Source organism: Rattus norvegicus, chromosome 19 (genome assembly GCF_021556685.1).
Source record: "Rattus norvegicus strain SHRSP/BbbUtx chromosome 19, alternate assembly SHRSP_T2T, whole genome shotgun sequence".
NCBI lineage: Eukaryota > Metazoa > Chordata > Mammalia > Rodentia > Muridae > Rattus > Rattus norvegicus.
The window spans coordinates 38,735,164-38,758,710 of NC_141552.1; the positions used below are offsets into that span (position 1 = coordinate 38,735,164).

Here is a 23,547-nt window from a genome sequence, read left to right on the forward strand (position 1 = left end):
ACCCCAGGGCACCTGCCATCCCTGGGCACCTGCCACCCCAGGGCACCTGCCATCCCTGGGCACTTGCCACCACCTGGGGGCATCTGTCATGCATTTGTCACAGTGATTAATAGATGATGGGGCACAACTCATCTTTTTCCTTTACTTTTATTTCTTAAAGGCTCACTCTGCTAGGTAATGATGGTGCATGTCTTTAATTCCAGCACTTGAGAGGCAAAGGCAGGCAGATCTCTGTGTTCAAGGCCAGCCTGGTCTACATAGCAGAATCAGGACAGCCAGGGCTACACAGAGAAACCCTACCCCCTAAAACAAACAAACAACCCCAAACCCTCACATATGCGTGCTGTCCCAGCCCTTGAGAAGCTGAGGCAGGAGGATCACTGGGAGTTGGAGGTAGTCAGCCTGGGTTACAGAGAGAAATACTGTTTCAACACACACACACACACACACACACACACACACACACACACACACACACACACACCCCAGAATTAACCCTCTGGGTGCACAGCTCAGAGGCATCCACAGTAGCCTACTGTTATCTACATAACTCCAGGCCAGCCTACATCCACACAGGGCCACACAGGTCCCACATACCCGGAGCACACCCTGTCTTTCTCATCTGAGCCCCAGTGCTGATGTTTGTGGCTCTGTGTCCTTGGCCACTTCATAGAAATGGAATTAGGTATTATGTGTCTGGTTTTCTTCAAGGTGCTCTCTCTCTCTCTCTCTCTCTCTCTCTCTCTCTCTCTCTCTCTCTGTCTGTCTCTCTCTTAAAGACTTATTTATTTAATGTATATGGATACACTGTAGCTGTCTTCAGACACACCAGAAGAGGGTATCAGACTTTATTTCAGATGGTTGTGAGCCACCATGTGGTTGCTGGGAATTGAACTCAGGACCTCTGGAAGAGCAGTCAGTGCTCTTAACCACTGAGCCATCTCTCCAGCCCCCCTTCTCTCTCTCTTAGTATTTTAATTTATATTTATTTATTTTAAAGTTATTTATTATTTGTTGTTATTATGGATATGATTGGGTGTGTGTGCCACAGTCTTCCTGTGGAGGGCAGAGGACCTCTTCTTGTTGGTTCTCTTCTTGTTGCATGTGGGTCCTGGGAGTTGAACTCAGGCTAGACAGCAAGCACCTTTACTGACTGAACCATCATGCTAGGCCAAGATCTTTTTTTTTTTTTAAAAGAAACAAACAAACCCGTGTCATGTAGGCCAAGCCCAAGCTGGTCTTGAACTATAAAGCACACACTAATCGTGAATGATGTAGCCCAGAGTGGTCTTGAACTCTTAATCCTTCTGTGTCTACCTCGCAAGTGCCTGGATTAAAGGTGCCTGCTACTGCGTTTGTCCTAGGGTTTTAAAAGCTAATTCATTTATTTTTATTTTATGTGCCTGTATGTATATCTGTGTGAGAGCCCTTGGGATAAGAATCATAGACAGTTGTGAGCCAACATGTGGGAATTGAACCAGGGTCCTACGGAAGAGCAGTCAGTGCTCTTAACTGCTGAGCCATCTCTCCAGCCCCTGTTTTCCTGTTTTCTTTTCTTCCTTTGTTTTGTTTTGTTTTGTTTTGTTTTGTTTGTTTTGAGACAGGGTTTCTCTGTGTACCCCTGGCTGTCCTGAAACTCACTTTGTAGATCGGGCTGGCCTCAATCTCAGAGATTCGCCTGCCTCTGCCTCCCCACTGTGCCACCACTGCTTGGCTGCCTTGAGAGTTTAAAATAAAAATTAGTTCCATTCTTTACTCACTGAAGAACCACTGGGTTCCCTATCTTTACTTACCTAACATAGTTTAAGCTGTTCCTATTTGGAGACAGCAGCTGTGTGTCCTTGGTGCCCCTCTCCTTCTTTTCCTACTCACTGCACATCCAGAGGTGACCTTATTATCATCCACCATCATCACCATCCCACCATCACCATCATCACCAACATCATTGTCTCCAATCATCACCATCACCATCATCACCATTACCATCATCACCATCATCACACCATCACCATCATCATCATCACCATCATCATCATCACCATCATCCTCACTATCATCATCATCTCCATCATCATCGTCGTCATCATCGATGCTGCTACCACCATCTCCACCATCTTGTTACCAAAAGGCAGCCCAAGTTACCCTTGGCTCACAACTGTCTCGGACTCAGGTTCTAGGACTGCAGCAGGAGTCACATACAGCCCCCTCACCTTGACTACCAAGTTCCCAGGAATCAACCATCGCTGATGAGATGAGAAAACACAGTACTTACCCCACAGTCAAAGCAGTTGAAGGAAGAGTGGAAGTAAGGCCGTGTCCCGAGCCCATACATTTTTATAAACATTTCGGACATAAAGAGTCCTAAGAAAATGAATTCTGCATAGTCTGGAAGGGAAAGGAAGAAGAGTGGTTTAGGCTGTGGGGAAGTCCTGTGCCCCTGCATTTTCTCGGGTGTCTCCCTGGCAGGCAGGGAGGAAGACAACACTCTATATATCAATGGCTATGCCCGGATTCTTCTCCATGGCCTCAGCTTTTCGTCTGCAACAGAATAGGGCCAACTGCCCTCAATCTTCCAACCAACCATCCAAATTTAGGCCAGTCTTAAAAGAGTGAGAGAAAAATCCAGTGGGTATTGATTGAATAGTTTTTACCCTGGTTTGATGAGGAAAGTCGAGCGTAGGACAGTGCTATGGACGAAGCTTTTGTGTTGACTGATGAATCCCTGTGTGGCTTTATTACATTTAGTGAGGGACTAATTGGATTCCAGGTACAGCCAGACATTTGTGGAATGACTGCCTGAATCTAGACCGTGAGAGGCAGAGGCCTTGAATCAGCAGCAGAAAGCCAGCCTAGAATCCCCCAATGAGGCCCTGGAGGTGTGGCTTAGTCGTAGCACCCCTGCCTAGAATCCCCCAATGAGGCCCTGGGGGTGTGGCTTAGTGGTAGAGCCTCTGCCTAGAATTCCCCAATGGAGAGTTCAGTGGTAGGGCACCACCAGGCCATCAATATAAAACCCTGGGTTCCATTCTAGCACCGCAACAGACAGAATAAAACGGCAAGCAAACGGAGGTGTAAAGAAAGGACAGATTGAGGATTCAAAGTAATTTCTACAAACTTCATAGTCAGGGCTCCGAGCTAGTTCTGTTTGAGAATTGTTTGAATGCCTGTGCTCCTTTCTGGAAATCTGTGAGAATTCGCTTATTGAGACACAGGCTCTCACTACCTAGTCTTGGCATTTTTCTGTAGACCAGGCTGGCCTCAAATTCACAGGGATCTGCCTCTCCTGCCTCCCTAGTGTTGGGATTAAAGGTGTGTGCCATCAACTCTGTCCTCTAAAACCCATGCCAAGAGGTATTCCCTAAGGGAGCAGTTCCCACGGTGTATAAACTGCGGGGACAATGTGAGATGGCTGAAGGGGAACCGAGGCTTAGAGCTCTGTGAACAGCCCAGATGTGCTTATAAAGGGGCTTGATGTGGGTGTTCATCTTCTGGCTTTCACTCACTCTTTCCAGAGGACAGCTTTGAGGGTAGAGAACAACTTCCCAGTGGACAACCAAGCCTCCCTGAGGGCCATGTGTAGACTTCCCAGATTCCAGGAATTCAAAAAAGAAAATGTCTATGGCTCTTAATTTACCCAGCCTCGGGTATTTTGTTACAGTAGTGTGGGTTAGCTAAGATGACTGTCAAGAGCCCAAGCTAGGTCATGCTTTAGGGAGGTGGTTTGAATGGATTTGCAAATATCCCTCATTGTCTTTGCTTGTCAAAACTGCCCTTGATTTGTAAGATTCTCAGAAGCTCCTTATTTTGGGGAGAAACTCTTGGTAACCAGGCCAGAGCAGCTAGGGAAGGAAGCAGATCTGCCTATAACATCTAGCCCCTCTGAGACGCAGTAGGGTAGCTCTATGAGGACAGAAGTGTCTGAGATGCTTGCTCCTTAGTTGCCATGGGAACATGGGAGTTAGTAACACAACACTCTGGTGAACCCTCAGGAAGGCCAGGCAAACCCTCTCCCGGGTCCATGAAGAGCTTCTGATCAATGTGAGATTTCATCTCAAGGGGCTCCTTTGTTCTGGTCTGTATTTCTCGGAAACTGAGCTATGTCTTCAGTCACACTGCTCCATCCTTTGTTGCTTATAGATTGCTTTAGGACTGAAGACCTCTGATCAGTGGGTGACAGTCTGGGCCTTGGGGGTAGGGCAGGCATCGAGACTTCACAGACTCCAACACCAGACACAGCTTGGATTGAGGCATACAACTGCCTGGGTTCGAATCCTGGATTCATCCTTTAGAAGCTCCGAGACCTTGGAAAAGCACCTTCACCTCTCTGTCTTTTTTCATAACTGGAAAATGGGGTTAACGAAAAGACGTCTACACCGAAGCCTCCAGGCAGGAAGCCCCAATCCCCCATTTCCATAACCAGGACAGGCTGAAGATGATTAGTGGAGGAAAATAGGCAAGTAAAAATAGCGTGCAAGGAGAGGTCATATCGAGAAACAACGAGCCCTTGTTTGCACAGCTCCAGAGGGACCAGATGCAATTAGACAGCTCGGAAGCAGGTCAGGCCCAGATAAAGAACAGTCCCCTTGGGGTGTCCTGTGGGGTCAGACAACAGGCCTGGGGACCACAAAGGTTCAAGGAATCAGTCCTCTGAAATACAATTTGGGCCTTACTAGGTCAAAGGCATGACTATCCTTATAGCTGTCCTAGGCCACTTCTGAACAAGGGCAGTGAACAGGTCAGAATGACTCTGGGGGGCATAAAAGATTTAGTAGTTCTCAAGGGGGCTCCAGGGGAGGGCCAGGTGGGCCACACCCCTGTCAGGCCCACACCCTTTCTGTTGATTTCTGAGAGTTTTTCCAGGCCTGGAGGCTCCCACCTTCCAGAGCCCATGCTTAGTTTAGGCAAATCCTGAAAATCTGGGTCAAGTCCAGAGGGCAAAACCCCTGTGGGTTCTGGATTGGCTGAGAAAGCTAGATGTTCAAGGGGTCTTCTAAAAACCAGTCCTGGGCAGATGGGAGGCAAAAGGAGCAGGAAGAGAGGAGGGAGAGAAGCAGAAGTTTCAACAAAGAAGGGGGTGGGGGTCCAGGGCTTAGAATCCCCTAGTGTGGGTTGTGGGTATGGCTCAGTGGTTAGAGTCCGGCATTATCTGCAGGAAACATGCAGTTCTAAGGTGAGAACTTGGAAGTGCGTATCACATGGACATTCTGAGCTGTGCTCTGAGGGTTAAAGACCCCTGCTGTCTCCATGTGGCTCTCTCATGGTCTCTCTCCTGTCTCCTCCATCCACAATTCATCTGTATTCTTGTAACTCACTTAAAAACAGCAGCCTGACTTCCAGCTTTGGACTCTCAGGACTGAGAGAAAGATGGGCAGGGCAAGGCTGGCTGTGTTCTGTGTCCTTTTCAAAGGTTTGTGTCACAGGAGGCCGGACTATAGAGTGGGAACACAAGCCTTGTTGTCCGTCTGTCTCTGTCTGTCTGTCACTGTCAATGTCTTGCTGTTTCTGTCTTTGCATTTATATCTATCTCTGACGGTCTCTGACTTTCTGTGCTTCTTTTTGTTTAATGCTGTGTGTGTGCATGCATGTGTGCACGTATGTGTGTGTATGTGTGGGCATGCCCATGCCACAGTGTTCCTGTGGAGTCAGAGGGCTTTTGGGGCTCTGTTTTCTTTTTCTGCCAGGTGGGTTCTGGAAATCAACTCAGGTTTCCAGGCTTGACACCCGTGCCTTTACCCAGCAAGCCATCTAGCCAGTCCCTATCGCTTTTCTCTTTTTGATGTCTGTCTGTCTATCTGTGTTTGTCTCAGCTCCCTTGCTGTAGGTGTGACCACAGGCTCTGCAACACATTCCTTTCAACCCCTTGTCACTCACCCAAGGGTTCTGCCAGAGCTAAGTCACAGCGGGTGGCAAACTGTGACCCTTGACCCTGGCAAACCATGAGCTACAGAACCCTTCCTTTCACCTTTATTCCCTTAGCTGCCTCGGGTCTCCGGCTGACACCAGGCTAATGCAGGCAGCAACTGCATGGCCCCTGTTTCAGCTCAGATACGGTCACAGGCAAGGGTGGGTTCAGGAAGGGCCAGAGAGGCCAGCAGAGAGCAAATGCCTCAGAGCTGCACTCACAGAGGAAGTCGGAGAGCCACTCGGGCTGGTTGTAGTGGACAATGGCGACGCACAGCGTGTTGAGGGCTACCAGACTGAGCACGGTCCAGTAGAAGGCCTGAGTTTTGACCATGCGGCGGATGTAGAAACGCATTCTTCTCTCCTTTTTGTGGAAAAAAGTCGAATTCTCCAGCTTGGCACTTTTGATGCTGGCTCTGGCGAAGGGAGACCCTGTCAGGAAAAAGATGGAGACGGTGAGGCCCAGGATGGTTCTCGGTGAGGAAGCCACATGAGATGGAACAGGGTCTCTGCTGCAAATTCCCAGGATGGGAGTTACGAGATCCAAAGCCCCCGAGGCTGAGGGACGACAGGATCCTGGGTTCCCCACATGGGCAATTCGGTCTTTCTCACGTGCAGCATCATGTGGCTTGTTGCCTTTTGGATGTTCAGATTAGGGGCACTCAGTTGGGGGTCACTGGGGAACTGTTCTCACTAGGCACTGAGCTGGGGACAAGACAGAGGCAGAATTCCCATCCATGTGGAAGCTGCCAGTCAAGGAAAACACGCATTAAATATCTGGGACCACGGGATGGCTTGTCAGTAAGTGCTTGTCCCCAAACCACAAAGACCCAAGTTCAACCCTAAAACCCACATCAAACCTGGACCGAGTGGAGCACACTTGTAATCCCAGTGCTTATGACAGGAAACTCACTGGCCAGCCAATCCAGCCTAGTCTGTAAACTCCAGGCTAGTGAGAGATCAGCTCTCTAGGGAGGTGGGCAGGGTTCCCGAGGAAGTCACCTCAGGCTGCTGTCCAGCCTCCAAATGTATGTGTACCCACACAGACATCATGCAGACAGGGTGCATACATCTTGCACATGCATGGATGTACACACCATATACACTAGACATTTATTCTATCCAAATGGAATGTAATAATTATTTTTAAATATTTATTTTCACATGGTGTGTGTGTGTGCACACGTGTGTGTGTGTGTGCACACGTGTGTGTGTGTGTGTGCGCGCGCGCGCGCGTGAGCATGTGCCATGTGTACAGATGCTCTTGAGGCCAGAAGAAGACTAGGGTTATTGGTGGCCATGACCACCTGATGTGGGTATGGGAACTGAATTCAGGTCCATTCCGGGCATCTCTCCAGGCCCCGGGTGTAATAACTGATTGGAGACCTCTGCCTACAGAGGCTTCACTTTTCCCACATGCTCTGTATTCTGTGTCTTATTCCTCCCTTTGTTTCCTCACTTTTTTGACTGTGTCAAGACTGGCGCTCAGGGCCTTGTACACAGCAGGCATACACAGTACTACTGAGCCATGGCGCCCACCTTTTAAAAATGATTACATTAAAAATTTATTACAAATTTAAAAATATAATTTAATTACATTTTATGCAAGTAGATATAAATTGAAGAGAATTAATTGTGGATTATGTAGTTGGATTTTTTTTTATTACCATTTTTATGTACATTTGTGTATGTGCGTGTGTGCATGCATGAGTGTGCGTGTGTGTGTGTCTGTCTGTGTGTGTCTGTGTGTGTGTATGTGCGTGTGTGCATGCATGAGTGTGTCTGTGTGTGTCTGTGTGTGTGTCTGTGTGTGTGTCTGTGTGTGTGTATTTCTGTGTGTGTGTCTATGTGTGTATGTGTCTGTGTGTGTGAGTGTGTGTCTGTATCTGTGTGTGTGTGTGTGTGAGTGTGTGTCTGTGTGTGTGTGTGTGTGCGCACGTGCCCACACAGGCCAGCAGAGGATGTCAGGTACCCTAGAGCTAGGCTGTTGTGAGCTTCCCCGTGTGGGTGCTGGGGTTGGAGCCAGGCTTACGAGGGCAGTGGGCATTCCTGCTACTGCGCTGTCTGCAGCCTCTGAAGGTGGTCTGAAGCACATGTACACCATAGCATGGGCAGCTCGTGCCAGTTCCACGTGATTACCTTACTGCCATGGTTTGCATCTTAAATGCTCCCAGGCTTTTAGCATAAATAGGAGGTGACAGACGCCATGAGATGGGCCTAGAGGAATGTGCTGCTTGGTTTTTGGTCAATTTGACAAATTTATACGTATCTGGGAAGAGGACATCTTAATTGAGAAAATGTCTCCATAAGACTGGCCTGTAGGCAAGTCTGTGGGGGCATTTTCTTAGAGAGTAGGGTGGGAGGGAGGGCCCAGCCCACTGTGGGCTGTGCCATCGCTGAGCATGGTCCTGGGTTCTATAAGAAAGCAAGCTGAGCAAGCCAGAGGAAGCAAGCCAGTAAGCGGCACCCCTCCATGACCCATGCATCGGCTTCTGCCTTGAGTTTCTGCCCCGACTGCTCCTGACCTCTCTGCTCCCTGCTGCTGTGACAGAAGCAGCTGCTTTAGCCGCAGGAAATGAACGACAGTCGACAGGACCTCCCAGCTATGAGCTGGAAGCACCTTTCCCTCCTTACAAGCGGATGGATGACCTCAGGTGTGAGTCAGTGACAGGAAAGCAACACACCCACACGATTTTCTTTTGTCTCTCAGCTCTGTGTGTGCGCCTGTGTGCATGTGCACTCATGCATGTATGCACACCTACACGATTTTGAGTTCTTATGTCTGTGTGCACCTGTGTGCATATGTGCATGTGAAAGCCTGAGGTCTTCAGGTACCAGCCACATTTTTTTTTTTTTGAGACAGGGTTTGGACCTTGCCTTCCAGGTTAGATTGTCTGGCCAGAGAGCCTCAAGGATGCACCTTCTCCACGCTGTGACAATTAGCATGGGCCATTACACCCAACTCTCTGTACATGGACCCTGGAGCACGAGACTTGTACAGGCAGCACCTTAGCCACCAGGCATCTTCCCAGCTCCCCGCCATTTTGAAGTTTGTAATGCACTGCTACATTGCCTGACCACATCTGACAATGAAGGAACTTATCTTTCAGGCAGACATCCATCTTATCCCCGCCCAGGTCCCTTTCCTCGCCCTTCAGTCAGTGCCTCAGCATGGGAGACGCCTGTTCGGGGATGCTCACCCAACTAATTCACAGCACAGTGAGGCCAGTGAAGAAGCACAGCCATAGGGTTCCCTTCTTAGAGCTCTGGGAGCCCAAATCCCCTTCTGGGCCATCAAGGAGGCTAGTGGTTAGCATGAGGTCTCTTCCTTTGTGCTTGAGCAGATTTGCTGCCTGGGTGAAACCCACCATGGGGTATCAAACTATAGACTGTGTTTGGGGTCCATTTAAAAAGCTGAAACTTCTTTCAAAAGTTCCCTGTGTACGTGGAGTGACACTTGTACGTGCATTCACACGCGTGGCACATGTGTAGGTGACAACTTTGGATGCCACCCTCACCTTCTACACTGTTTGAAAAGGGTTTTTGTTTATTGTTTGTCTGAGACGGGGTCTTACCACGTAGCCCTGGCTGGCCTGGAACTCACTAAGTATACCGGTATGGTCTTGAACTCATAGAGATCCACCTGTCTTTGCCTTCCAGTGCTGGTATTAGAGTGTGCCACCATTCCCACTGAAATCAGATCTTTTGTGCTGTTCGATGCTAGCTAGCTGGCCTTTAAGTTTCTAGCAGGGCATCTGTCTTTGCCTTCTAGCTCACTGATGTACTAGGGCTACAGACACATGCTACTGACTCTGGCTTTCCATGGGCTCTGAGATTCGAACTCAAGTCCTCATGCTTGCAAGGCAAGGTTTTACCCCCAAAGTCATCCCCTTGGCCAGCACAGACTTTTAAATTTGCTTGGCTTTAGGGTGCTAAGAGTAGGACCCAGTGCCTTGTGCATTCCCAGCAAGCGCTCTTGTGATTCCCACCCTGGCCTTTGCATTTCTTAATTCAAACATTAGAGCAATTCTGCCAGAGAACTAACAGTAGGTGAAGGGGCTGGATTTAGAGCTGAGTAGAAGAGTGAACTCCCACGGCACTCACCCGGCTGTGCCCTCAGCTCTGCAAAAACAAGAAAACAAATAATAAACGTTGCATAGACAGTGGGTCAAGGAACTCATCTATGATCAAATGATGCCAAGTGATATATCATTGACAAACGGGAACATCACAGGTTTATGCCCCCACCTAGAGCATTTGAGTGCCTCAGTTTCCCCTTATCCTGGTCAGCATGGGGTTGGATCAAGTTTTCATGTCTGTCAGAATGAAGGATATAGACCAGAAACTCACGAGGGGTGGGCACCCATCTAATTCTCAAGGTCTCAAAGTGGGTTCCAAAGTACATAACAATACGGCACTTGCCAGTTAACACAGAACAAAGCAAAAAGTGGGGCCAGTACAAGACAGCGCACTGGCTGGAGGGGCTTGCCTCTGAGCCTGATGATTTGAGTTTGATCTCTAGGATGCACAAGTTGTCTTCCGGCTTCCATATAGCAACATGCATGCCTGCACATGTACATATATGCATAAACACACACACACACACACACACACACACACACACACACACACACACACACACACACTTCTTGTTGTTTGATTTGGTTTTTTGAAGACAATGTCTTATTATGTAGCCTTGGTTGACCTGGATCTCCAAGTAGACCAGGCCAGCCTCAAACTCACAGAGATTTACCTGCCTCTGCCTGTGGAGGGCTGGGATTAAAGCTTCCACATCTGGCCAGATTTACCTCTATTTTATATGTATGAGTGTTTTGTCTGCATGTGTACCTAGGGAGACCAGAAAAAATTATCACATCCTCCTGGAGCTGGAGTTACAGGTGATTGTAGCCACCATGTGAGTGCTGGGAATTGAACTCTGGTCCTCTACGAGAGCAGCCAGTGCTCATAAACTCTCCATTCTCTACAGGAGGTGGTGGTGGTGGGGGGAGTAGACAGCCAGGCATGGTGAACACCTTAAACACCAGAACTATGGAGGCAGAGGCAGGTAGATATTTGTGAGTTCTAAGAGAGTCAGGGTTACACCGGGAGACTATGTGAGTCAAAAAAAAAAAAAAAAAAAAAAAAAAAAAAAAAAAAAAAAAGGAGGAGGAGGGAGGAAAGGAGGAGGAGGAGGAGGAAAAAAAGACTCTAAAATGAGTCCTCAAAGGCCAATGCTGACTGAATTACAAGAAGCAGAAACAGCGTCTGCAGAACCTACGCAGAGGACATGACCAGGTGCACCCAGAAATAGAAACGGAAGTCACAGTCACTATAAGCAAAAGTGTGTTTTGGCCAGAAATGGAAAGCAAGCATCCTTAGCTGGCAAAGGGAACAAATGTGCAAGAGTCAGTGTGGGGACCAGTGAGAGTCTGTGTCCCCGAAAAGTTCATGAATGAGTGTCTGCTATTCAGTGGCTTAGAGAGTAAAGAGCCGGAAGTCATTCATAGCTTTGATCCTGTAATTATCCCCAGGAGCACGCCCATAGGGTGTGGGGAGCATCTGAATGTGCACAGCAGGGTTCCTACTCAGAGACTCTGGCTTGGAGGCAGATGTCCTCTGTAGAGCCACCCGGGACCAGAAGGCTCTGAGAGGAAAGAGTCGTGGGCGATCTTAGAGGGGTGTGTATGCGTTGACACCCCCTGTCCCCCATTGCTCCTCCCAACATCCTCAGTGTCAGCCGGTGGCACTGCTGAAAAGACACCTTTCCAACAATTCTGTCTGCCATCGGCCCTCAGCTCTCAACCCAAATGCCATCTCCTCCGAGAAGCCTTCTCTGACCATGTGGGTCCTGGGGAATCAAACTCAGTCAAGCTTAGCAGCAAGCATCCGTGTGTGTGTGTGTGTGTGTGTGTGTGTGTGTGTGTGTGTACGCACGTGTATTTGCATGTCCATGTTTGTGTCTGTGTGGACGAATGTCTTCATAGAGGCTGGCGTACAGCCTGAGGTAACATTCTCAGGACACCACCCACATCCCTTTGAGTGGGGTCTCTCATGAGCCTAGAGTTCACTGGTTAAGCTAGGCCGGCCGGCCAGTGAGTCTCCTGTCAGCACCGGGATTATAAAGTGCTCCACTCTGTCCTAGTACTTTGACTAGATGTTTGTGCTATGGAGGCAAGCACTTTCCTGACTGAGCCATTCCTCAGCCCCCCAAATCTCGGTTTAACGTGTGTACTCGTTGGGTGAGAACTTTCGCATGGATGGGGATCCTGCCTCTGACTTGTGCTGAACCCAGTACTCACTCTCATTCCCAATTCATTACTCTGTGACCCCACATGACCCCAGACTGATGCTCCTAATCTGAATATGTAAGGGCAGTGGGCTCCCAGTGTTAACCTTTGCGAAGTGTACAACACCACACATGGAAAAGTCCATTTGGAGCTGGCCAGAACTCCAGAGCTGTCCTCTGACATCCACAACTGCGCTGCAGCCTGTGCGACCATCCCCAATATACCAGACACAACAAAATGACAAATAAAAAAAAAACTTTTAAAATTCTGCATTATTTCCTGCACTAAATTGTGTTTTAAAATTACAATGTAATCTATTTATTGCGTGTCGGTGTGTAATGTGCGGTGAGTGTGGGGTTCTGAGGACAACTTGTGAGAGTCGGTTCTCTCCTTTCAACAACACTGATTCTGGGTATCAAACTCAGGTCTCCAGGCTTAGTGGCAAGCACCCTTTCCGGCTAAGCCGTCTTATCTTCCCTTCCCACACAATTATTATTATTGTTATTATTGATACCATTTTTAGGCCAAGTTTCACCATGTCACTCTCGTTATCCTGGGCGTCAGAGATCCACTTCATGGGATTAAATGCATGCACTACACGTCCCAGCCGCACAAAAGTATTTTTAAAGGAGTCTAAAGTTACCTTTAAGGCTCTGTGTCTGAGAAATAAATGAAGGTTGGTTTTAGACTTTGGTCCCGTGCCTAAGACACCACCTGACATATATGAAAATATCCCCAAATCTGGAAACACCTGGAGTCTGAAACAGGTCAGGTACAGAGGAATTTTGCTGTGCTAGGTTTGTTTTTGAAACGGGGTCTCATGGCCTGCTGGGAGCTCCTTGTAGTGCAGGCTGCCCTCTCGCTCACAGCTGCAGCTGCCTTGCCTGGGGAGGGCTGAGAGGAAGATGTGCACCACCACGCCCTGCTATGCCAGCATTTAGGAGTAGGGTGCTCAGCTGTAATGGACTTCACCAAGCTAACTAGGAGCCTGCTCTCTGACTGGAGCTGGATATAAGTGAGTGAAGTTTGGTTTTACACCTACAATAAAGAGATTTGTGGGAGCTGGGGAGATGGCTCAGTGGTTAAGAGCACTGGGATCCGATGCCCGCTTCTGCCAAGTAACCATACAAACCAAGAGAGTGCTCACATATAAAACTACTGAACGAAATAGACCTTTGAAAGAGATCCATGGGGCTCATTTAGTTGAGACACTGCAATGGTATTAGGAGACAGGATTCACCCAGGTATGTAAAAAGAAACACATACAAAACCCCCACTAAACTGCAAAGGCTGAGGGAGTGTTGCTGTTCTCATTGTAATGCAGGCCCCGAGCTGACAGGGCGGGAAGCAGCTTTAAGGCCCACATCAGCCGCCTACCCCTAGGACTCAGCCTCCCGTTCTTGGGTGATGGCGGTGACTGGTGAGAGAGAGGGACTTACCCACAGACGCGATGTCAGCAAGCTGGTCCTCCGCCTCCTCAGGGTTGAGCAGGTCCGTCTTGCTTTTCTTCAGAGTAGCTCTCCGAAGAGCTCCAACAAGGGAAACATGGCGAGAGGAGACAGCGTGACCCTTTTATGCCAGGATGGCAGCAAGATGGCGGGACGCCATGCACACTGTATACCTACACTGCCATGCCCGCTGGTCCAAGAGTCTAGTACTGTTCAGCCTGAGTCCAAAGTCCAGCCTCAGAAAGACCATTTCCAGTCTGTTCTTATTATTTACCTTCCTTAACAATTATTATTTTATGTGTATGGGTGCTCTGCCTGTACTTATGTCTATGCAGCACACACATGCAGTGCACACAGGGGCCAGACAGAGGCGCCAGATTCCTTGGGATTGGAGTTAGAAAAGAGTTGTGATCCACCATGTGGTTGCTGGGAATTGAACCCAGGTTCTGGAAGAGCAGTCAGTGCTCTTAATTACTGAGCCACCTCTCTGGTCCTGCTCCTGAGATAGGGTTTCAGTATGTAGTTCTGACTGTCCTGGAACTCACAGAGATCCGCCTGCTTCTGCCCCTGGAGCACTGAGATTAGATTATAAGTGTGCACCACATGCTGGCTCTGGTCTGTTTTTATATTCAGAGCAAGGTGCACTTCCTGGAAGTCCTGGGACAGAAAAGAGTCTGTCTCTTAACCTAGCACACATGTGCTGGGTCAGTGGGGTCTGGGTAACTGTCCAGTGCTCCCCAATGTTTGCCAGTGGATATGTACTCTGACAGAGACTTAAAACAGCACAGGAATCTCTCTCTACTCCCAAATAAAAGATCTAGGACTCTTGATTTCTTTTTGATATTTTGATATTTAAAAATTTTTCCTAATTAATTTTGTTGTTGTTACTATATAAAGTAGTGTTGGTTTTTGTTTTTTAAAGATTTAAAAAGAAATCAGGTGCATGGACGTTTGTGCACATGAGTGTAGTTCTTATGGAGGCCAGAAGAGGGCGCCAGACCACCTGGAGTTGGAGCCATAGGTGTTATGAGTCACTTGATCTGAGTGCAGGGGGTGGTGTTTGGGGGACCTGGGTTCTCTGAATGGGCAACGAGTACTCTTAACTGAGGATCCATCTCCCCAGAGTTCCCAAAACTGGGATATTTTCATACACCTGTGACAGTGTACTTGGTTCCTATCTGTCCTCTTCAGCTTTCTCTGTGTCTGTTGCTCCCACTCCTGGCTAGGGCTGGGATCTAGGAAGCAGCTGAGCTTGGGAATCTGGCTGGTGGGAGTGGACCACATTAGTCAGGGAAAGTGGAGGGACACTCATGCGTTTTCTCTGCGTCTCGTTATGTTTGTTCTTGGTAGTGCTGAGGATGAAACTCAGAACTTTATGCAGGGGCTGTTGCCAGTCTACACCTCTAGCCAGGAGGTGTAATTCTTCCTCTCATGATTAGTAACGTGTGTGTGCATGTTTGTGTGTATACACATGAATGTGTACATGTATGTGCATAGATGCATGCACATACACTTCTTTTTCTACTTCTACCATGTGGGTTCTGGGAATAGAACTAAGGTCATTAAGCTTGGATGCAAATTACTTCATCCACTGAGCCATTTCACCAGCCCTATTACGTCACTTCTATAGAAGAGCTGTGGTCACAGGGCACCGATCCAAGGAGAAAGGGGGAAGTCAGGAATGGACCCATTCACCTCAGGAGGTTCTGAAATCCCTTCCAGAAGCCCAAGACTCAATTATTCACATTTCTGTGCACAGCACAGCCTCACATCTCTTCCTGCCCTGGTCTATTACAGCCTCTAGAACCAGTTCCTGTGCCCAGCTCCAGCTGACCCCACTCCCCTAGGACTCGCCTTCATGCTGGGCTCAGAACAGTTACCATCAAAAGGGTGCCTCTGCTCCACGTCTGTCTCGTCCTCCGCGAGGATCACCTCTTCTGAGAAGAAGAGTAGAGTTAAGGTCCTGCCCAGAGAACTTTCCGGGGGCTACAGGTGGGCACCACGGCTCTCCCACTCTATTTCTTTTGGATTCTTGCTGCTAATCTCTGGGGACCCTCTTTCTCTTCCCACCATCACCTTCCCTTGCAGGTGTGCCCCTGGGTTGTCCATGGCTTGGAATGTCTACCCTGGAGCCCAGGATGAAAGGACCTCACCTGCTTTCGAGATCCACTCCATGTATCCATTGAGCTCACGTTCAATCTGCTGTTGTCTTCTGAGCTTCAGAAAAGCCCTTCGGTTCTCTACACGTTCCCTTTCTTTGGCAAACTCCCTGCAGAATCAAAGAAGCCAGGGGTTGGTGGTGATGGGGCTCAGCCAGTAGATACACGTCTATCACACGCACAGCCCTGGGTCTTTCCCCAGCAGAGCACATCCCCGACATGTTGGTGCATGTCTGTTATCCTAGCCCTCGGAAGCCGGAGGCAAGAGAATCACAAGATCAAGGTCATACTCGGCTAGATTAAGACCACCCTGGGCTACAGGAGACCCTGTCTTAAAAACAAACTAAAAACAAACAAACAAACAAACAAACCAAAAAAACAAAACAGTACAACAAAAAAACCCCAAACCCTTGACTCCCCCAACAAAACAAAAACGAAACCAGATTCCATGGTTAGAAAAATTTTAGAGGCCACATGCGTTTGGGGGTTCAGTGACAGTGTTTCTCAACCTAGAAGGGAGTCCCTCAGGAGGGAGTCCTAATCTTAAAGGCTGGTTTTTCTGACAGTGCACACCCTTCGCAGTGTCCCTACTGGATCAAAAAGGCAAGTGCTCAAGGGCTTGATACTAAGCCAGCAATGGTCGCCACACATTCGGCGGACAGCCTCAGAACACCTGGCTAACACCACTTTCTGCCCTCTTTTTCCTTCATCAGCTCTTCCCTTACAGGCTCTGCTTCTTCCTGTTTGGATCACGGGGATGCTGTCTTGAGTATTGGGAAGTCATCCTTGGAGTGGAGACCTGAAAATGTCTGGGATCATTGTTGGCAGTGCATAAAACATTATGCACCCCAGACTTCCTTGGTAGGAAATATGAAATCTAATTATAATTAAGTTTTTTTCTGTGATTAATGTAATTTTGGGGATCTGGGGACAATTTGTGTTAGGACAATGCATTTAAAGTGCTTATGTATAACTTTTATTTACATGTGTGCATGTATACCGTGTTTATTCAGGTGCCCTTGGAGTCTAGGTGGAGTTACAGGTGGTTTACAAGCTGTTCAATGTAGATATTGGCAACTAAACTTGGAACCTCTGCAATAGCAGCAATCACTCTTTTTTCTTTTAGATTTATTAGATGTGTTCAAGTGTTTTGCCTGTATGTATGTATGTGCCTGGTGCCAGAGGTCAGAAGAGGGCATCGCACTCCTTGGAACCAGTTCTAGATGGTTGTGAGGTATCATTATGGGTGCTGGGAACCAAACCCATGTCCTCTGCAAGAATAGCAAGTGCTCTTCAGTGTTGACTTATCCTTTATTGAGACAGGGTCTTACTAGGTAGAGCAGTCTGGCCTTGAACTCCCAGAGATCTAGTCACCTTTGCTTCCAGAGTTCTGGGCTCAAAGAGTCCATCAGCAGATCAACCTAGCAGCAAGCATGCTCAACTGCAGGACAGTCTCTGCAGCCCCAAGGAAAAGGAAGTTTTGATTTGATTTTGTTATATATATATAATATATATATATTATATATATATCACAAATATATATGTGTGTGTGTATACACATACATACATCTATCTATCTATCTATCTATCTATCTATCTATCTATCTATCTATCTATCTATCTAATTTATTTGTTGGTGGTGTTTTGTTCTTATGAGACAGGTAACCCAGCTTGGCCTGGAACTGATTATGAAGTAGACTTGTGGCAATCTTCCTGTCTGAACTTCCTGAATGCTGGCATTGTATGTGTGGGTCACTACCCACGGCTTCATACCTTGTTATTTATTTAATTAATTTTTAAAAGACTTATTTACTTGCATTTTATATGTATGGGTGTTTTGCTTACATATATGTCTGTGCACTATGTGTGTGTCTGCTGCTTGGAGATCAGAAGAGGTCGTTGGATTCCCTGAAACCAGAGTTACAGATATTTGTTGGCTTCCTTGTGGGTCAACCTAGGGTCTCCGGAAGAGCAGAGCCATTTCTCCAGTCCCTTATTTTATTTTTTGAGACCTGGAACTCATGATTCTCCTGCTTTAGTCTCCTATTCTGGGACCAGAGAACTTTATGCCACTACATATGGCTTGTGTGCTGTGGTTATTTGAAAGACAGGAAGGGAGGAACCCAAAGTATTGTTATTTTTAAATTATTCCTTCTTATATTTATTTATTTTTATTTTATGTGTATTGATGTTTTGCCTATATGTATGTGCCTGGTACCAGAGCTTAGAATAAGGGCATCAGACCCCTTGAAACCACATGGGTGTGTGGTACCCACAGAGGCCAGAAGGAAGTGTTGAATTCCCAGATCTGGAGTTTCAGACAGTTGTCATGTAGCCACGTGGGTGCTGTGAATTGAACCTGGGTCCTCTGGACGAGTAGCCAGTGTTCTTAAACCCTGAGTCATTTCTCCAGCCTTTCAAAGTGTTGGGTTTATATATGTTTAAATAATGGACAAGAAAACCCACTTCTGCAAGAAAACCCACTTCCTCACTGGCTGCCCAAGAAGTTTACAGTCTATGCAGCAGCCCATGGCTTGCTAACGATAAACTCACTGAAACCAGGAAAGAAGTTTATCCATTAGGAAGAGTATGATGGAGAGGGAAGTAGCAGACTTACCCAGACAGCACACCCAGCACAAGGTTCAGCATAAAAAAGGAGCCGATGATGATGAGGGGGATGAAGTACAACCAGTTCCAAGTGTTCCCTGAGGCATCGTTGCTCTGCAGAGCACAAAGAGAGAAAGCATGTGAGACTGGAGTAGGACCCAGGTGGGACTGACAAGAAGGAGTAGGGTTAGCTTCATGCCTCCTGTGATTTTTCGTCAAATGTTTTTGACTTGCAGAATCCTGGCACTCTGGAAGCCAAGCAAGGGGCATGGAGAGTAAAGCTTAGATGGGGTGGGGGATGTCACCAAGATACCATTGGAGGACAACGCTGTCTCATGTCACACATAGTTGACATGGCTCTGGGAGCTAAGGAGATGCAGTAAGATAATTTTGGACATGAGTATGAAATGTGAAGGAAACACACACACACACACACACACACACACCCTGCTGAAATGATCCCTGGTTTCCACATTTGTTTCTTCCCTTAGAGGAAGCATATGGATGGCCTCATGGTCTGGCCATAAGCTTATCCCTCAAGTATCTCCTCCATTTCCTGGAGTGTCATGAGAATCACAACACAAAACCATCTCTAGGAAGTGCCTAGCTAATTCTGCAGGGATAAGCAGTCCACAAATAGAGTACTCTTAAAATGGAGAACAGAAAACTGAAACAAGAGAATGAGAGAAAGATGGAGACAAATATTGAAGTAGGAATGGAAGGTGGGGGATGAAAGGGAGAGGGGTGAGTTGACTGTAGAGGCGACTGGTATGAGCAGTAAGAGAGTATTTACTATGTGCCTGTCCTCCTAAATGCATATCACCTATATTTAATTCACTATTTTTGTTTCATGAGGCCCTGCATAATCACCATTGCATTTTTATAGCTAGAATGGAGGCTGAGAAAGACAAACAACCAGCCCAGAGTCACAGAGAGCCAGATGTACATTTTTTAATGTCTAAATCTGTGAGCCTGACTTGTGTGCTGAAGATGATTCTCCTACAGTCTAGGAAAGGTGGATCCTTCCAGTGGTTGATGGGTTCTTAAGTGTGGCTTTAAAAGCTCACCTTTAGAAGTAAGCATAAATACTATAGAAGGAAAGCTGAAATGTGAAATTTAACATCACCAGTCCCTAGTGAGCCTGTGAAGCCACTGAAACTTTCAGCTAATGCTGACTCAAGGACACTATAGCATATTAGTGTCCTGCAGCTGCTGTAACAAAAGTCACAAACTAGATGGCTTGAAAAACAAAAATCTATCTTACAGTTTTGTAGGGTGGAACTTTAAGGTCAATTTGTGGACATGGTTGGTTCTTCTGAAGACTGGGGGCAATGTGTTTCCTGTCTCTCTCCAGGCATCTGGTGTTTTTATAGCCATCCCGAGTTTTTAACCACCTGGTGTTTTTACAGTTACCTCCAACTCTGCCTTCATCTTAACATGGTCTGCTTCCTATGTATGTTTGTGTCTATATTTACCCTTTTAATAAAGACATCAGTGGTAGTTGGTCTTTGCTACTTTGTGGGTTTTTCTTATTTCCACCCTTTATTTCCCCTGGTTTCACCCACTATCACTAGATAGGAGATAAAGAAGGATAGATGGAAGAGATAGAGATAGAGATCTTAGAAACTAATTTCTTTTTCCTGTTTCTTCTTTGAGTACAACCCCCTATCTCCATGAATGACCAACAACCACCCACTCCACATCTCAGGTCCTAGCATTTATATACCCTCTCAAAATTTCCCAGATTTCCAAATCTGATGCAATCACAGAAACTATCTGCAGCTGACAAAACCGAGCCTCGGCTAGAACACAAGGCAAATCATAGCTGCTGCAGACAGTCCAAAGTGGCCCCATATTAAAACAAAAGCACACTCTCATAAAATTTCTGTGTTTTTAAAAGAAACCAAAACTCCAGAATTGTCACTACAACCAGTCATATTGGTTTAGGATCATCTACTGACTGACCCCAGCGTAATGAATTACATGGGTAATGACTAGTCCAATCAAGTCACGTTTGAGCCACTGGAGGTGGTGGTAAGATTTTCCACTATGATTTGTTGTTTTTTGTTTGCTTTTGTCTCTGTGTTGCTGGGGATGAAACACAGTGCCTTGTGCATGTGACACAAGTACTATTGAACTGAGCCACATACCCAGATCTGTTTGTTTTCTTAGGTAGAGTATCAGAATGTAGCTTAGGCTGACTTTAAATCCCTGATTCCCCTTCCTGGGATGAGAGCCAGGTACCACTACACTAAGATCATGTAAGTTTTGAGAGGATAGAGCATAGCTTCTCTGAGAATTAACTCAACAATTTCTACTAAAATTAATTTGTGCATTGTCAGGCCCTAGCAATGCCATTTTCAGATAGTTACCGGATAGAAATATGAACCTATGTTCACTCCAGGCATGCACAGGGATGTTCACAGTGAACACTAGAAGAATGCTCCAAGCTGGAAACAATATTGAATACTATCATCAGGAGGCAGTATACAGGAATGGAATTTTATCTGATGATGTGCTGCCACAGGAGTCGACCATAACAATACCAAGTGAAAATTTCCACACACAGACAGCATGCATGCATGACTCCATAATCAGACATGATATATACATGTTGTATAGGAATTTCCTCTGATATAAAACTAGCCACTTTAGTTTCTTAAGACATAGAATGTTCTAAGGGGAGATGAAAGATTCCATCTTTCAGGGAAGCTCAGGAAGTAAACAACTCAAAAGTTTTAGGAAATACCTGAAACTGTCCAGATTCACTAGGCCCTTATATTCCCATGCGAATATAAATAAGGACTGAGAGACTCTCAGACAAACTGAGCTGCTTAGAAGCGGTTTAGGTTAGCAGAGCTGCCTGGAAGAAGCAGAGATCAGTCAAGCTACTTGGGAGAGACTCAGACTACTGAGCTACTTGAAAGATAGCTTTTCACCTGCTGACCTCGCTGCAGGTGTAGTGTACTCCAGGTCTTCAAGGTTCAAGCCTTTGTTAGCCGTCTCCATTGTGGAGTGGGCTTCAGTGATGTAATGGTCTTTGAGCTACTTTTGCTCCTTAAGTAACCCAGGTAAAACTTACTGCTTCACCAAATTGGACTTTGGTGGTATTCATACTTTGGTTCCCTGTCTGAAGTGGGTAGATGTTTGTTTACATCCCTCCATGAACAGTGTCACATGACAGTATGATTCACCCTGTATCCAGACACAGCATGAATACAAAGCCTAACTATTATCTGAAGATACCTGTGATCCTTGCTACATGGGAAGCTGAGGCAGGATGACTTGAGTCCAGGATTGCAAGATCAACCCAGGGAGCACAGACTGTCTTAAAATCTAACCAAGTGCCTTTAATCCCAGCTTTCTTTACATACTGAACTCCAGGCAAGCCACATGACATAGTGAGACCATGTCTCAAAAATACAAAAGTTAAGACAGGGTTTGGGAGTGTGGCTCAGCAGTAGACTAGCATGTATAAGACTCTGGGTTCCATCTTCTGTGATATGAGGAAGCAAATGATTAGATAGCTACATTTACTGTTAAGGTATATACTCAAATAATTAAAACAAAAATTCACTTTTAACCATGGGTACAGACAGGGCTCTGGAGAAAATGACTGAGACCCCAGTTCACACCTTTGTTCTGACAAGCCCATGAATCCCAATGCTTTGTGCATCCCAGTGCTTCAGAAAGATTCCAAAGAAAGAATGAAGTTGCTGGGATATGCCGGACAGAAGGCAGCACGGCTCTGTTCAAGTTCCTCAGGCTAAATTTAGCCTGGGAGCCAGAGCCAGAAGCAGCCGGCTAGAAGAAGGGCTCTGGGCTGTCTCATGGGGTGGCTCGTATGGGGACAAAGTGGTGGAGGAGTGGTAAGAGGCCCCTTTGTGACAAGGTAACCTTTCTCAGTTGCACTTGTCCGTACTGAACTCTCTGGCAGGGCTTTGAGGCAGTCGTGTGTGGAACTAAAATCCTCTTGTGAATTCCAAGAAACTGTCTATTCATTCGTCTTCTCGGGCAGGAAACTGAGGCCCAGAGGGGCAAAATCACATGCTCACTGCCATTTGGTTCATGGAGTCTCCTGTGAAGGCTCCAAGCCAGAACTCCCAGATCCTGTGAGTGGCACCTGGAGTCTCTTCAGGTGTTACCAGGTCAAGATGAAGTCACCAGGGCAGTCCCTAACCCTGTGACTGGTGTCCTCTTATAAAGGAGGCAGCCAGGACACAAAGACAGACACACATGGAAGGACAAAGCAAGGGGAATGTGAAGGCAGGGATGAAAGACTGTTGCGAGGGAAGAGACTGGAAAGGATTCCATCCAGGTGTCCAAGAGATCACACAGATCTGCTGACATCTTGACCATGGTCCTTTGGCCTCCAGAGCTAGGACATAACAGATTTCTGTTGTTTTAAGCATCTCAGCTTGTTGGAAGAAGGGACAGGGAAAGAACATGTCCTTTAGAGACACAGCCCTGGTGCCCTGCTTCTTCACCTAAGCTCTGACTGGCACTATCTACTCAGGTGTGAGCTCACCCACGGATGAACCCCTTGAAATAGCCCGCACCCTCACCTCAGTTTCTCAGCTGGGACCACATATTCAACACAGCATCTGTTTTGGGCAACATGTTACATGCAAGCAATTGCTGTGGTAAAACCCACGGGAAATACACTTGAGCTCAAAGGTCAGCGGTAAAGTCCCTCACGGTGCAGATGTCAAGGCAATAGGGGCTTGAAGCAGCTGCCACACTGCAGCCAGGAAGCAGAGAGAAAGATGTTTGCTTTTGTTTCTCCTTTTTATACCGTGCTGGATTCCAGCCTCTTGAATGGTTTGTTCCCCTTGGTGGCCACTGAAGGTCTTTCTTCCTCAGTGAACCTAACCAAGATAGTCCCTTCCAAATGTGCCTAGAGGTGTCACATTGGCAATGTCAACCATCATATCACATCCCTGCTTCCCGTAAGTAACCCTCTCTCATTCATGTTTCTGTATCTCCACTCTTGTGAGTAACCCCAATAAGTCTGTTGGTTTGCTGAATAGGACTCTGGTGGAATCTCTCCTTTGGCGCATCATGGGCTCCCTATCTGGAGTGAACAGCTATCTGTTTATTTTCCCAGGAAATGTTAACTGCACCATATCACACAGGTGGGCAGCA

The 23,547-nt window shown here is 46.9% G+C and overlaps 1 protein-coding gene and 1 long non-coding RNA gene across 12 annotated transcripts in view; one reads left to right on the forward strand and one right to left on the reverse strand.

Annotated features, from left to right (window-relative positions):
* Window positions 1-23,547, reverse strand: part of Cacna1a (calcium voltage-gated channel subunit alpha1 A) — a 297,093-nt gene that overhangs the window by 89,956 nt on the left and 183,590 nt on the right. For 6 of the 11 annotated variants that reach the window (XM_087593878.1, XM_087593879.1, XM_087593882.1 and 3 more), the window contains exons 9-14: window positions 18,413-18,516; window positions 15,790-15,905; window positions 15,516-15,573; window positions 13,628-13,719; window positions 6,124-6,333; window positions 2,273-2,385 (exon numbers count right to left, since the gene is read on the reverse strand). In XM_087593878.1, the coding sequence (XP_087450004.1) occupies window positions 2,273-2,385; window positions 6,124-6,333; window positions 13,628-13,719; window positions 15,516-15,573; window positions 15,790-15,905; window positions 18,413-18,516 (693 nt within the window). 11 annotated transcript variants of the gene reach the window in all.
* Window positions 1-23,547, forward strand: part of LOC134483326 (uncharacterized) — a 72,293-nt gene that overhangs the window by 10,932 nt on the left and 37,814 nt on the right. The window lies entirely within an intron of this gene.